Here is a 16149-nt window from a genome sequence, read left to right as displayed (position 1 = left end):
ACTCGGCGATGAGGAAATGGTGGAGAAGATCGAGGTGGTTCTCCAACGGAGTCCATACACCTCGGTCGTCGGGCGACATTAAATATGGCTTGGCGTTGTGCTGCTCAGTGGGGAATAATGGAGGAAAAGAGAGCGAGCAGGAGGGCCGGCTGAAGAGATAAGGCTAGGGAAGGGGCTGGATTCTTGATGGTGAACAAGAACGGCATGGAGGGAGCATGGGAGAGCCTGGAGAGAGGAGATGACGAAGCTGGATGGAGGAAACGGTAATGGCAGGCTAGCTTGGTCGCGTGATCGAGGTTTTTTCCTTGTCTGGTCGGGAGGAGGAAAAGGGAAGCTAGTTAGCTTTTGTTTATTGTACACAAAAGTTCGTTTTGTTTTTTTTTTCTCAAAATTTTCTAGTGATCTAATGATTCTCTAAAAATTTTATAAAATTTATACAAAACACTATAGATGTTCATAAACATATGGTCCAACTTTCATAATTTTACCACATACTATGTGTCTTCAGACCGGCACGCCAGCGGCCCGTGCCACCGTGCCCTGCCATGTTCGCCGGGCCAGCCGTGAGGGCATGCCGCAACCGTGTGCCCAGGTCGGCACAATACATTAACCTAACCGCCGTCAGGTCCATTTGGATAAGTTTGATGGAAACTTATTCGATGGCACACACTTGATTTACCTGCTCATTACCATAAGAAAAGGAAAATGCCAGTCATGGAAGGGCTCTAGTAGAAAGAGAACAACATTATAATCGTGTCAAGTGCGATTGATCTGATCTCAACATGAACTTGATCTTGTACTTATCGTTGCAACAACCCAATCACAACCATCAAAAAGAAAAGGGCCCAACCACATCCTTTAAAAAAAGCTTCAGCTATATATCAGTTACTTGAAAACAAAATAAATATTAGTCGACAATCTCAACCATCTGATAAACATCAGATAGATCATGTCTTTCATCTTCCTCCTAACAAAATTGATGCCTTCTTCTTCCTCTTGACGCCGGATCGCTCCCTTACCCTCCACACTTATAGCTGTTTTTGGTAGCGTCTCTGCCACCGAATCTGCGCTCGCCACACCCACCATGCTAACCTCTTTATTTTGGAGCTCCCCCGCCACGGCACCAGCCCATCCGGTGGTCCTCTACCGTCTCGCCGCTCCGCCCCACATCTGTCTCCTCTGTTGGGCTAGCCTACCGCCTGCTGGAAAGCAGCCGTCGTCAACCCCGAAGCTCTAACCTCGCTGCTGCCAATCCTATCGTCTCATGGTGCATCCTAAATTTTAGGCATTTGAAATTTAGAAGGCATGTAAAAAAAAAACGGAGCAGCAGAAGGTGAGAGTGATTTTTTCTGATCTCGTGGTAGAATCGATTCACCGCAAGCTATTTGATATCACTCACGTCGATCCTAGGAATCATCCCAGAGTGTTACAAAACAGCTCCTAAATCTAGATCTAATGGATTCTTCCAATTCATGTGTGAATGGAAGTTTTTTTTACCAAAAGGAAGGAAGAACGTGTCTTCACCTCGCAGGTAGTACACGTGGTAGCAAGGGGTTAGTGGCCAGATCTGCTTTCCTCTTTTACTTCCTTTGACAGTTATTACGGGCCGCTTAGGAGTGAAAGAAACTTTTAGATTCTGATCATAATCAGCGGAACTTTTTCTTTATAACAAGTGTTTTGAATCTTAAATAGGAGAAACATTTTTTAATTTTTACGCCGCAAGGGATAAACAAAATCAAATCTTTTTTCCGTTTCTAATTCACTTCCTTTCCATTTAGAATTGTCATCCTCACTTGAGAATCAAATTTTATTCAACTAGTCAAATAATTACATAAAATATTTCTAATTCACTATAAAATATTTACATGAAATAACTAGAACGAAACGTTTGTTAGAAAAATCGAAACGCTACCAAGCGCTTGCCCTTAATTCCTTCGGGTGCGACAGCTCGAACAAGCTGAATGATGATTAAGCAAAGTCCGTCTAAGAACCGAATCCTGCCTAGCTCTAGTAGCTTCATTTCCTTCTTTTGTTTCGATCGTCATCTCATGTGGTTCTCCGACAAGGCGACAAGCCAGCACGCACTGCAAGGACGGGGAATGGTCGAACGGAGGCAGCGTGTAAAGGATCGGCCGGCCATCTCGGTGGCGTCGGCAAACTTCATTTATTTTTCTTTTTCATTTTTTTTCTTTTCCAATTTTTTTTTTCAATTGTTAATGCGGTAACGGAATGGATTCCAGGACTTTTTATTTTTATATGTTTAAATATAAAAATTGTAGATATATACGTATGTTGTAATGAAAATATATTTTAAAATAGATATATATTGGCATTTTTTAATTTAAAATATAAAAATAAAATAAAAAGGAATTTTAGTGGGCCCATAATGAGGCCAGGATCACGCATGCCGTCATCTCATACCGTTTTGATTACAAGTAAATTTTATAGAATTATATATAAAAAAATTATCGTAAGAGTTTATCTATACCATCAATCTCGTGATCTAATGGTTAAATTGAAGATAAGAGAGAAAATAAACTTATATCAAAGATATGGTCTTTAATAGAACCGAATACTATAAAATTTATTTCCCTTTTGACTGGATGTCTCCGCCTCCATTCACGGCGCACCAAGGGTCCGTTTGGTTCAAGGGATAAGGTGGGATGGGATGGGACGATCCCTGTTTTTGTATTGTTTGGTTTAGGGGCAGCAGGGATGGGATGATCCCTCTTGAGAAATATTCTCTCAATATGCTGGATGAAGATATCCCTCAAAATATATGAGATGAAGCCATCCACCTTTGCTAATCATGCACATTAATAAAATGATTAATGATATTAGTATACTTGTATTACTTATTAGTACATATTACTACGAGGTTAGAATTTATAAGGGTTAATGTACTAATTATTGCTAATTAATGAGCTAATTAGAGTATGATTATGGTTAATTAGTATATTTTATTGTTAATTAGTAATGATTATGGCAAAAGTAACGTTAATACATGTTGATTAGTATATTATTAATTATTATTATTTAAAATTAAAAAATATAATTAGTTGATGATTCTCATCCTCATCCGTTATCGTCCCTCCAACCAAATAAAAAAGAGACTCATCCCATCCAACCAACCAAACAAAAAACAGGATCATCTCATCCCTAAAAACAGGAACGACACTATCCCATCTCACTTTGTCTCCAAACCAAACGGACCCCAAATAAACCAAGTCCTTCCGTGGCCCAACCCACGTGCGCAATACACGAGCGCATGCATGCGGCTATCGACATTAGCGGAGGTACCTCGGCGCCGGCAAATCACCGTCGGCCGGTGGCGACGGAACAGGTGTTGGTAGGCCGATGGCCAGGCGCCCAGGCCAGATGATCCGCGAGCGCGAGCGGCGCATTCATGGGCAGAAGGCAGTGATCGATACTCCTCTCGCCTGCAACATTTCTCTTCTCTTCTCCCGCGCGTGCCGGAGCAGGTCGGCACGGCACGGCGGCCGCACCGGTGAGAGAATAGGAGGCGGCGGCGTGCCATCCCGTGGGAGTTAGCAGTTACCGCGGCAGGTAAAGAGCACGAGTGGCGCATGCAGTGGCGACAAGGCGCAAACGCCCAAGCGCCAGAACAGTGTGGATCGGGGCGCAATGATTCGTGCAACGCCCGCTGCCAAAACACCGCAACGGGCGCGTCTGTCCATCATGCCGCGTCGTCGTGTTCGGTCTCATGCCCAGCAACGTCCACTCAGCCTCTGTAGCAACAGACAACGTCACTGTGTCCCTCACCTGCTTGCATATCTCTCCAGCATCAGCTTAGCTCTCACAGTCGCTGTATGTTCAGAAAAGTGGAGGAACGAAACTGTAATCTTGGGAGCAGTGGCGGAGCCATGTTATAGTCTGTTGGTGCACAGACATCCTCTTCTATCAAAAACACTGTTAATAATAGTTAATATAAACAGTAATTTTGTGTTTATACGATGAATCGTAAGGAGCCGTGTACCGCTGGTTTGGCTGCTGGCTTCGCCCGTGCTTGGGAGGGTGAATGAGACATCATGCTGTGTTCATCTGCGGATAGCAGTTGGATGTCCTGTTTGTTTATAATATGATGTTATCTATCTGATGTACTGTTTGTTTAGACTTAACTTTTTTTAATATAACAAACATCTGTCATGCATGTTCGTTTTTTAAAAAACTAGTTGCATACGTACGAAATGCGTTTTTTTAAATCTTGTGAAGGCTGATTTACCGAAGCAAAAGACACGCCATTTTGTGGGATATGATCCACCGACATGCTGCGGATACCTAACAGCAACCTGCCGCTTAAATAGGGTCGACGCATGTAAGCTCCAGCCCTGTAGCTGTAGGTGTCGTACCGGTACTAATTTTATAATTTTCCAACTAAATCTTGATCGAAAAGGTACAGTGGTCCACATCATTAGGTACTACGACATTTGTCTTTTAATAGCATACAAACGTTGATCAACTCTTTTGTCAGATATTTATACTACTAACTAGTATCTGTGCAAGTAAGAGATCGGTGGAAACGTAGACTACTGAACACTTGGGAGTAGAAGTACACTAAGAAACGAGAATAAGTAGCAGCGAGAGACAGCTAGCTCATTATTCATGCAGGAACATGCAGCTAGCGTAGCAAAAGATGAACCAGACTTTAAGCCAAAGCACTTTAGTAAAAAACAAGCGAAACAAACTCAGATCCAAAGAAACCACCTTTACTATAAAAAAAAGCTTCAACTCTAACCAACAATCGAGATAGGAGTTAAGAGTGTGTTTGATTTTCTAGATGAAGTTTTGTAAAACTGAATGGTATAGTCTGACTGAACAGAATCAAGCTCAACAAAATCATATTTGTTAAAAATAATAATATTTTGTTAGTTGTATTTGTTTAAATTGGTTGAGCTGAATTTCTATTTGATTGACTAAATATGAGGCTATATGAGCGGATATAATAATGAAGATTGTGATTGTTTACTCGTATAAAGATAACTTTATGACATTAACAAATAGGCCTGCTTGAGCTTCACTTCTATACCAGACTAAGTCGTATATTTATATTCGTCGGATCAAATTAGAACAGTAAATACAGATAAATAAATATGTTTTTTTTAAAATTATACGTATTCATCAAACTAGACTAAAATAATTATAGCAACAAAACACACCCTAAGTACTCTATCCAACCTAGTACTAATTTGAGTAACGAAGCCGGTTGTTTTTGTTAATTCACAAGTGTTTGTGAAGGGAAAGATAACCATGAACTTTATGTGCACGCTTACTTAAATATTGCTTCATAGCTGAGCTACTCGCATGCTCCACATATGTAACAACAGGACGTGGAGTAGTGCTCACCTGATCTCAGGGGTGGATCAAGAGGCTCTAACCCTCTACTGCTTCGTAATTAATGAAAATTCTTGCTAAACTCTCCTATCATAATTTTTTTTACGGATAAAGGAGAGGAAAAAGAAAAGCTAGAGGAAAAGAAAAGGAAAGGAAGAATAAAAGGAGGAGAGATGGATGAGCGCTACTGGCTCCTTTGTATCCGATACTGCCTGTGATTTCTGATTCGCTTTACTTGGTTAATAAATGTTGGACCTTCACCAAACGCACTCAGTAGCTGCTTGCTGTCGTATCGGATGATCAAGATAAATATTTTAAATCGTCCACGGAATGAATAGCCCATCTTCCTGCCAGCTCAGCACGATCTAACCCCACTCGTTGGACCAGAGTCCAGGCCACCTGGCAGCCGGAGGATGGATCTCGAGTGGTAGTAGACAAGGGGGTCACGAGGGCGCGGACTTGTTTATGGGAGCAAAATCTATATAAGTATAATTGTTTGAGCTTTTGTTTTATTTTTTAAAAAAACTGTGTTTTGTTTTTTAAAAGTTATTTTTAAATTTTAACTGTTAAATTTTATAATATTTTTTCACTTTTTAGCACATTATTTTAAAAAAATTACTCTCAGCAGTTTTTAATTCATTTCATCAAAAACAGTTTTTGATTCCTTCAGAAAACACTTTTTAATAAATCCATTTATTAAATTTTTAATAGAAACAGAAGACAGAAACAAACTAAAACAAACATATTCTAAGATTCTGATTTAGTTATACAGATTCTGATCTAACAGTTAAGTAAAAAAACATATATTATCATTAAAAAATCTTTTATAAGGCTCGGTAAAATTTACTTCTATGTCGTCAGCGACGCCCGTGACGCGCTGCGAAATAGGAATGTGTTCTCTGACGCGCAGCCGTATAAATTTCGTTGCTCTCGCTTCACCGCTCTGAATATTCACGCGCTAAGCGCACCCGCGAATCTACCCACGCCACGGGACCGACGAGCGGACCCTGATGCTCTCCGGGGCGGTGGCGGTGGTGGAGGCGGAGTCGTGAGGTGCTCGAGAAGGGAGGAGAGGCGGCGGTGAGGCGGGAGGGGAGCGGAGATGATACGGTACCAGATACGGAACGAGTACGGCCTGTCGGATCCGGAGCTGTACTCGGCTCCGGGGGAGGAGGATGACCCGGAGGCGCTCCTCGAGGGCGTCGCCATGGCCGGCCTAGCGGGCGTGCTCCGCCAGCTCGGGGATCTCGCAGAGTGAGTGGTGCTACCTCTGATTTCGCGTGGAAGCTCTAGGTTCTGTAGACAGCTTGCGATTTCGGAAATTTTCTCTGAGTTTTTTTTTTGCGAGTTCTGAGGTTTGTTCTGTCGCGGCCGATTGCGATGCCCTCCTTTTCGTTTTGGTGGGGATGTTTGTGTGCAGTGTACTGTAGTTTACTTGATGCTTTTGTTACTTGTTTAGTTGAAGTTATCGAGTGTTCCAACTTTCGAAAGTTTCCGAGTGTTCTGGGCGAGTTCCTCAGCTCATTTGCTCAATCTGATGGCATCAGTTTTGTTGCGAGGGCCGAGGGCATGACTTGGATGGGGAATTCGCCTTTTCGTTGTGCTGTACAAGTTGCATTCTGCTGCGAATTGTTGGACTTGATGCGTGTATCAGTGTTTCTTATAACTTTGCCCAATTTGGGCACATCATTGTTGTTGGGTTTTTTCGAAGATGATTTTAATGGAGTGCCATTTGAATTTCCGCACATTTTGGGGTTATGAATCGAATTTGTATCGCTTTCAGAGAATGGGCCAATGTGGAAATTGCTTTTTCTGTCGTCTTTGTTGCACGCACTCGGGTCTCGGGGTGTTTCAGGAGAAGTTTTTCTTTGCCATTCATGGCTCACCTGGTAGCTGATCTTGACAGGAGTTACGGGACTAGACTTTAGAGAGTGCATTGCGTTTTCATTTCACTGTGGAAGTAAAATCTGGTGTATTTTTGGGCAATGCCATGTGACTTACGCACATGGGTTGATGTAGAAAGACGCTGCAGATTGCGAAGTATTTGACCTTGCTTGGTCGCAGCTCCTTTCCTTTTTCTGCAGCAATAATTAGGGTTTGATAAGAGCATTTGACCTTTGTTTGTTCTATTGAGGAAATTTACATGGCGATTGGGTTTTCTAACTAGAGAAGTGCAAAAGGGCAGTGCATTGTCAATCTCATAATTGTAACGAAATACTTCCGAGTCCGATGATAGTGCTTGCAATATATGTGGAAATAATTTATTACCATAATAGCTCTGAGTTTAATAATATTAGCGTTTTCGTTTGCAGATTAAAAATTAAGGTTATTTGCTAACGCTATAGATGAATTGTCGTGAAAGTTGCTCTTTTATTCATCAGCTGTCAGTTTAAACTTCAGTTTAGCGCTTAAATGTTTTTTTATATAAATGGACTAGAGGGCTGACTTGGCATTTTGTTTTTGTGAACGAGCTAGGTATATTATTCATAATATTGGCCTGGTGAAATTTTACTTACGTATATTGTCCTATTTTTGGCTCAACTTCAGCATGAAAAAATGATCATGTTTGGTTGTTTTTGAGGACTTGCCTCTTAAGAAAACTATTGGAGAAAGTTCTAATCCAACTTGTTTACGACGCAGGTGTTAAGTTGTTGATTGCTAATACTTTCTTATCCATGTCTTAGTATTCATGTTACAATGGTACCGTAATAGCGAACATGCATTTTTTTTATTCCTTTGTATTTAAAGTGTTTATGCCCCCCTCTGCGTGCAAAAGGTTTGCGGCAGAAATTTTTCATGACCTGCATGAAGATGTGATGGCCACTGCTTCTAGAGGACATGGTTTAATGCTCCGGTTGCAGCAGCTGGAGGCAGAATTTCCAGCAGTTGAGAAGGCAATTATATCCCAGACTGACCACTCAAATTACCCACATGATGATGGTTAGCTGAAAAATAAAATCTATGCATGACCTGTTTGTTAATTTCTTTCAGCTGATTCTTATTTCAAAAAGTTCTCTGCACAATCTCTTGTAGGTGTTGAGTGGCATGCAAATCTTACACTTAAACAGAATATGATCACACAAGGAGATATGCCCCGTTTCATTTTGGATTCATATGAAGAATGTCGTGGCCCACCACACTTGTTCACATTGGATAAGTATGGAGATGTTCTCTTTTATAAAAATATAATATGAACATGTTTTCTGCAATTACACACGAGGATTGTTCTTCAGGTTTGATGTCTCTGGTGCTGGAACCTCCCTAAAACGATATTCTGACCCCTCTTTCTTCAAGACAGAACATGCCTCGAACATGATAGAAACGGATGTTGTAATTGAAAAGAAGCCCCGTAGAATTAAGGTAAGTAAAAAAACATGAATTCTTGCCAATATTCCTCAAAAGAAAAAAAACTTGTCGTAACTTGTTTTCCACTTTGCCCTGGATACTTTGTATCTTTGTCTACTTGCTGATTTTCTGCACAGACAACATGTGAAACTAGCTCCTACTTTTCTATTCCAAGAGTTGAAAGTTAAACCAGTTATTGTTATTTAGTAATGCCTATGATGGTGACTATGTTGGCTTGACATACTTTTTATTTCAATTGATTGAACTTGCTAAAGAAGGTCTATGTGTACACTGGGCAAAGAGTCAAGCTAACTAAATTGCATGTGAGAATAGAAATTTATATTCGGACCCGATAGATTTTGGAAGGTCTGTCAAGCCAAGAGTACATTGTTCATCTGCCATTTGTTGATAATAATTAATACATTATCATCTCAACTTGCCTTGTATTTTTTAAACTGGAACCTGGCATTTTTCCCTAGGTATATACCTATTTGTATGTGCTTTTGTTCTCTTTAGGTATGCTATTATGTAGATCTAGGTACTAAGATACATCCAGTTCTTTGAGGCCCCATATATTTCCAGTAAGAACAATGCCCTCGAAATCAGAAACTTACTTACCTCTCTTCATTCAGAAGAAGGCTATGCGCTGGAGGAAAGGGGCGACACTTGAATCATTACTCATTGCAAACTCCGAGTAAGTTCAGTGCCATTTTCGTGGCGATGAGTATCAGATTCATCCAAAGCAGCCAATGTACTTTGGAAAATTTTAGTTTATAAGATTTCAGACTGGATTTGCCATGTGATGATACATTGCTTTTTTGTGCAAAACCTTCAGGTCTCACACGACCTCCAAGGATCGAACTTCTAGAAAAGTTCCACCAAGGACAACAGAGTTGAAATCCAGGCATCCACGGAGTCCTGATCATAAAACTATTAGCAGAATCTGCAGGGAGCATCTGCAAGAAGTAATTTCATCGCAACAAAAAATCTTGTCTAGCTATTCTTCAAAGCACTACCATGTGAAATTTAGGTCAACTGACTCAAGTGAAACAACATCTCCATTTGGAGAGTTGGACAATTTTGGTGCTCATGTTCAATCTTCTGGTAAACTGGAACTGACTAAAGTTGTTCCAGTAAACGAATCTGATACTGTGGAGACTACATCTGCACCCACTAATGGATCAGCTTACCTGGAGTCAGATGATAAAGAATTTCTGGGAAAACATGGACCTACTGAATTAAAAGAAGTATGCAAGATGTCTCTTGTGGAACAAAATGGCATGATCCGTGACTCGGAAAAGCTGCAGGAATGTCCAGATTTCCTGGTTGGGGAAAGTAACCGCAGATTACAGTCAGTACGTGAAGAGAAATTCCTATTAGCTGCGGTTCCTGCTGATCAAGGTGTTGATGGCTGCAGGCCTGATGACATTGCTAGTGATCAAGACAACTTCGTCGATGCTCTTAACAACATGGTCTCTGAAGGTGAAGCAGATCCTGAAATAAAAACTGAATGGGATTCCAGTGCCAATGTGGAAGGGAATGAATTGAACTGTCACAGCAGGGAAGGTGAAAATGCATTGGATGCACAGTTTCCAGAAGTAGGCCCTGCAATAGACTCGTCACCAGGGTTGACCGGTTCATGCTATGGTGGAGAACCAACTTGTGTGGACTTACCTTTGATAAATGATTCTGCTCCTTCCTCAGTGTCAACCACTAATGGTCCAGACTCTGGTTCACCTTCTGGCAAACAACTGAATGGTGTCGATTGGACCAATGATGAAGAGCAATTTAATGATGATGATCTAATGGATGTGAGTTCATCATCTAGTTTAGTTTCGGACAGTGCTGACTTGCAAACCAATGATGATCTCGTTTGTTGTCCACAATACCAGGAGGAAGCTTATCACTCTCTCAATGATGATCATGCTGCTGTGACCCACAGTTCTGATAAACAGTCACCCAAGACATCTAGTGGCTTAAATGGTAATTCTTACCTCCGAAGTACCAAGTCTTTTGATAACATTTATTCTTATCTGTTACAGTGATTCTACCTTTGATCGTTTTGGATTTGTCACTATTTTTCTTTTACCTAAATAGTTGTCTTGTTTGGTCAGGTTTGGCTATGAGTAGCAACGATTACACTGACAAAGCTTATCACTTAGTGGAGCATGGGCAGAACTTTGAGCCAGATGGTACTTCTATTGTATTGAGCAAACCTAATGATGTTTCAAAAGATGAAGAAGATATCAATGTTGGGATTGCTGATGATTTCTTTCTCCACCCTGCCAAGCCCAACCAAGAGGAAATACAGGAGTCGAAGAAAGAATTCGAAGATGGAGAATCTCTAGATACAGGCACTTCACCTGTCAAGCTTGCATCATTGCCAGATAAGGATCATGGTATGTGCATGAATGATTTGGAGATGGACAATGTTTCAGTTCCTGAAGAAATTGTTGTGGATACTACCCCAACGGGTTTGGATCCCGATGACATCCATGAGCATTTAGATGGTATGTTGATCGTTAGTATTTTTTCTTTTCCTTAGCACCTAAAAAATGTTTTATTTGGTTGGGTCCTCTCTTGATATTGCATTTTAAATTCTTTATTTGGATGGGTGTACAGTTGATTCAGGAATTGCACTGACACATTCAAGCATGAGCTATAATCTATTGTATAAGTCACATGATGACGAGATTGTTGAAGATGTGCACTCTTTACCAGATGATGATCTATCAACTCCTTTTAATAAGCTTGTTGCAGAGGATCATGGAATAGTTGTGCTTGAAGAAGGGACTTGTTCAGCTAGCCTTAACACACACAAAGAGGATTGTATGCAAGCATCTGCCATGGTCAGGGAGTTCTCTTATGTTCAAGAGCTTCCAGTAGTCATTCAGGGTGTATCACCCTCTCAAGATGACAACACAGAAGCTTATGTAGGAGAGACACTCGCACCCTCTTCCTGTGTGTTCAATGATGAAACAGAACCACTGAAGATTGGTGTACCTCTAGCCCCTACTACTTTCTCTCTATCTGACACCAGTAGTTCATGTGTGGAACAGCATGCATCGACTGAAATGGTACCTCCTGAATGTGGTGAAGTTGTTGTTGCAGAAGAATCAACTGCTAACAGGCTTGCAGATGATGTGGTACCTCCTGAAGAGGAGTTCACTGATGCTGCCAAATGTACTGAGAAAGCAGAGGTTCTCGCTACAAATTCAACTGAAGAAGATTCTATTCATGATTTGCAATTACATTCTAGTTCTGCTGTCAGGGAAGGGATGGAAACAGTGGAAGCTACTTGCAGAAATCTTGGGGCATTAGATGAATCAAGTGAACATATCTCTAAGAAAAGTACGTTGCAGACAGACAATACTCCTCCTCTTACTGAAATAGAGACTGCAGGTGAAAAATGTAGTGACAGTGATGATATTCAATTTCTTTCCTCGTTGCGTTTTCTGGAAGAATTTGGTTATCAAGAGGAATTACTAAAAGAAGCCAGTCTTAATGCTGAAGTTCTCTCTCGGTATAATTCAGATAAGGATGGTGCAGTAAACCTGAAAAGTAACACGGTGGGGAAACAACCAGCAGATGCTGATCAAGATTTAGCATGGGGGATGTCTGCTCAAAATTATAATAGTACAAACCCATTCATGGATCCTGGCTATATGATGAGCCATGCTCAAATTTATCCATCTCCCAGTATGAGTTACCAACCATGTTTCTCTGAAGAACAGGATTTCCTTTCAGAACTTCTAATACAACATGACAATATGGAAGCAGCTGCTGATTCCCTTTGGGAACCTGCAACTCCACCTGATGAAGCACCATTACCATCAGAAGATATGACTGAAGAAGATTTCAGATCCTTCTGCCACGAATATCATGAGATAGATTTTACAGCCAGCACTGAAGGTTTTCATGGTGAACCAGCCTCAGATTCTAACAATGTGTCAAATGCTTTTGTTGTCAGTGAACCAGATTTTCCTTGTTCTGTCTCTGCTTTGCCAGTGAAGTTAGACCAGGAAGCCTGTGGTCGTTGTAAGTTTGGTTCTCAACATGCTGAATGTTCATCTGCCACGGATATACAAGCCGATACATCTATACCCTTTTCTGCCAAAGAAGATCTCGAGGATGAGACACCAGGAGTGGTTTCTCACTTAAAATCTCATGAGTCTTTCAGTGACAACAGAAGTCCTGAATTAGATACGCTCTCTGTTCCAGTGGATTTACAGCAGGAACAGCGTGACTTGTCTGGGGTTGATTCTCATAGTAGTTCTCGTTTGGTGGATAAAGAGAAGACGTGTGAAGAATGCTGCTCTCCTTTAAGCAACATTGTTCCAGTGAAAAAAGAGCTGGAAATTCGTGCCAACCTTGTTCCACATTCTTTTATTAATGAAAAGGTAGACGAACTGGATGTTCCCCCAAGTAATGACGTACCAGTGGAACCAGAGGTAGGATCCCGTGTCTTGGATGAATATGATAATAAAGATGTTCCATGCTGTTCAACTGGTGAGAAGATAGATGCCCTTACTTCGAGCAAACATGTTCTAGTCCAAGGGTCAGATGTTTGTGTCTTTGGTGAATTTGATGCTCCGATTGTTCCACCAATCTCAGTTGATGAGAATAAAGACAATCTAGAAGCCTCTGTTTTGAGGATTTCTGAACAGGAGTCAGAATGTTGCACTTCAGGTGAACATGTTTCTCAAATCGCTCTATCTTCTTCGCTTGATGAGAAGATTGATGAACTGGATGGCCCTCCTTTGAGCAATGCTGTTGTACTGGAACAGGAGCCAGAATTTTGTGTTCCACGTGGGCTTGATTCTCAAATCACTCCATGTTCTTCAATTGATGAAAACATATATGAACTAGGTTGCCCTCCTTCAAGCAGTTCTGTTTTAGCGAATCTTGAGTCAGGAGATCATTTCTTGGGCGACCTTTATTCCCAAGTTACTCCATTTTCTTTGGTTGAAGATAAGATTGATGAATCTGAAGCTGCTCAATCAAACAGCGTTCTTCCTGAGGAGCTAAAGCAGGAAGCTGATGCAACCCCTAAATTAGACTCTCAAGTTGCTCCGTATTCCTTGAATGACGATAAAGTCGGTGAAATAGATGGGCCTCCATCATGCAATGTCTGGGTGGAATCAGAGAAGGAATCTGATTGCTACACTGAATTTGATTCCCAAATTGCACCATTTTCTTCAAATTCAGCAGTACTAGCTGACACAACAGCATCGACTTCTCCTGCCATGCATAGTACTGAGCAAACATATCTGTTGTCTACTGGTCCACCACCCATTGTACCATTTCAAAATGATTACTATGACGATCCTCAAAAACCACCCCCTCTCCCTCCTCTCCAATGGAGGCTTGGAAGGCCTCACCTAGGGCTTCTGAGTACAAAAGCATGTATGTTTGAGCCTGCAAGGAGAACAGGTCCTGTTTTACAGGCATCAAGCCAAGAGATGGATACTAGGCTAGGTTTGCTTGATCGAACGGGTAGATCAATAGAACCAGTACCCTCACAAGCGATCAAAGAAGATAGATATCAGAATTCAATGATAGACGATAATGATCGAAATGTAGAATTTGGAAGATTGTCGACCAGTCTAGCAGTAACTGATGTTGCAAGGACTGAACACGACTTGCCATTCTCGGAGGCGTCGAAGAACATTAAGCAACAGGGGCATATTGCTTCATCCGCAATAGGAGTTGAGGAACATCTGGATGATACTGGGGTTACACATGGAACAGTTTTATACCCATCGAACCCTCTGCTTCCATTTCCTACATATAAACAGCAGGGCCCTCAACTGTGCATCTTATCTTCAGATGCTTCGGAAAATAGTGAGCATCCCAGTCTTACGCATCCAACTGCATCAGAGGATGACAAATCAGTGGATGGTCGCAATGCTGGTGGTGGCATGGTGAGTACTTCAACAATAGGACATGTTTCTGAAAATGAGTGTTACCAGCAAGCTCAGCATGGTGAATCGTCCTCAGAGAATTCAGACCATAAAGAGCGTAAAGCAAATGCATCAGAGGATAAAAGTATAAAACATCAGTTTATTACAAGTGAGGAACCTTCAGACACAACAAATCATTCTGCATCAGGCTCACTGATGGAAGGGAATGACCAGGAGAGTGAAATTTTACAGGAACAAAATGTGGGGAGCTCCGAGGATAGTCAGTCGGGAGGCTCATTGCCTAGTGCAGAACCAATGGCAACTCAAGATTATCCACATGATGAACACAATTTGGAGAGAGAGAGGGTTCACCAACCAAGTGGCCCAGGCCCGTTCGTGGTGTGGCCCGGTGATAAAAGTAACTTCGTCAGTGGCCTTGATGAAGATAGCTTTGCGCATGCTGAGCAGCCACCTGTGATGGGATGGACTGTTGGACCTCAGATGCTTCATCCTAATTATGGTATATCGGTAGAAGAAAGCCAATTTGAGCCAAATGTCACAGATAAACGTTTAATCAGGAAGCCTATTTCAATAAAAAACATCCCAAGGAATCCACTGGTTGATGCTGTTGCTGCTCATGATAGAAGCTCGGTAGTTGGCCTCTTTCATCATGATATTCTTTTATGTGTTGTAGTCATGATTCTTGTATTAACCTAACACCATCTATATTTTTGCAGATGCGAAAGGTTTCAGAGCTTGCACCCCCAACTGATAAGCCAGAGCCCAATGAGAGAAACTTGTTGCTAGAGCAGATAAGAAACAAGGTTGGCAAATGAAATGCTTTCTCCAAACCTTTTTTTTTTTTACTGCAAACAGTAAAAGAACAATGTTAAAAAAAAAAGAGATAAGCGTGTGCTCTCTCTCTAACTTGTTTACTGTTTGCCCTTCAATCAGACCTTCAACCTGAAACCAGCGAGTCCTTCTAAGCCATCAGCCATGAGATCCCCATCTAGAGGCAATACTAGAAACTTGAAAGTTGCTGCAATCATACAAAAGGCACATGCGATACGCCAGGTTGTCACTCTGCAGTTAACTTCCACTTCATTTCACGACTAGTTAGCTTCCATTTGGATGTTAACATTGTTCTTTTACTTATCTCTCATGCGTATCAAATGGAACAGGCAGTGGGAAGTGATGACGAAGATGCGGATAATTGGAGTGACTCGTAGATGTGTATCCTGGTATTTTTCCATGGCAGAAAGATAACGAAATCATCAACTACACCTTGGACAGGTTGGGGGTTGCACAGCCATGTTATGGATAGCAATGTTAGTCTTGTGTATAGTATATGTCCATACATTTCTGGTTTTCTTTTTTCATTCTTTTAGCTTATTGTTTGTATACTTGCCTCTCCCAGCAGCAAAGGCTGTTGCAGTAGCCATGTTCCTAGGAGAGCATGCATATTCTTGAGGTCTATGTAAATGAAACTAATGTTCTAGGTAAACAGAATTATCTATCTACTGAAAAGAGTCGTCTGCTGTGATCACCC

General features: G+C 41.3%; 1 protein-coding gene across 4 annotated transcripts; it reads left to right on the top strand.

Annotated features, from left to right (window-relative positions):
- The first annotated feature begins 6280 nt into the window (after positions 1-6280).
- Positions 6281-16138, top strand: LOC133915151 (SCAR-like protein 1). Of its 4 annotated transcripts, XM_062358189.1 has the most exons (12): positions 6281-6606; positions 8129-8292; positions 8386-8509; positions 8586-8712; positions 9330-9391; positions 9533-10508; positions 10590-10680; positions 10812-11207; positions 11320-15251; positions 15338-15424; positions 15555-15674; positions 15782-16138. In XM_062358189.1, exons 1-12 carry the CDS (start codon positions 6455-6457, stop codon positions 15827-15829), a joined length of 6279 nt encoding a protein of 2092 aa, XP_062214173.1. In that variant the 5' UTR covers positions 6281-6454; the 3' UTR covers positions 15830-16138. The 4 variants fall into 4 exon arrangements, with proteins under 4 accessions (XP_062214173.1, XP_062214170.1, XP_062214172.1 ...); XM_062358186.1 differs by having other exon boundaries at positions 9333-9391; positions 9533-10680; XM_062358188.1 differs by having other exon boundaries at positions 9533-10680; positions 11329-15251.
- The last annotated feature ends 11 nt before the right edge of the window (positions 16139-16149 follow it).

Source organism: Phragmites australis, chromosome 4 (genome assembly GCF_958298935.1).
Source record: "Phragmites australis chromosome 4, lpPhrAust1.1, whole genome shotgun sequence".
NCBI classification, from domain to species: domain Eukaryota; kingdom Viridiplantae; phylum Streptophyta; class Magnoliopsida; order Poales; family Poaceae; genus Phragmites; species Phragmites australis.
Note: the sequence above shows the minus strand (reverse complement) of the source record. Positions and strands in the feature narration are given on the sequence as shown.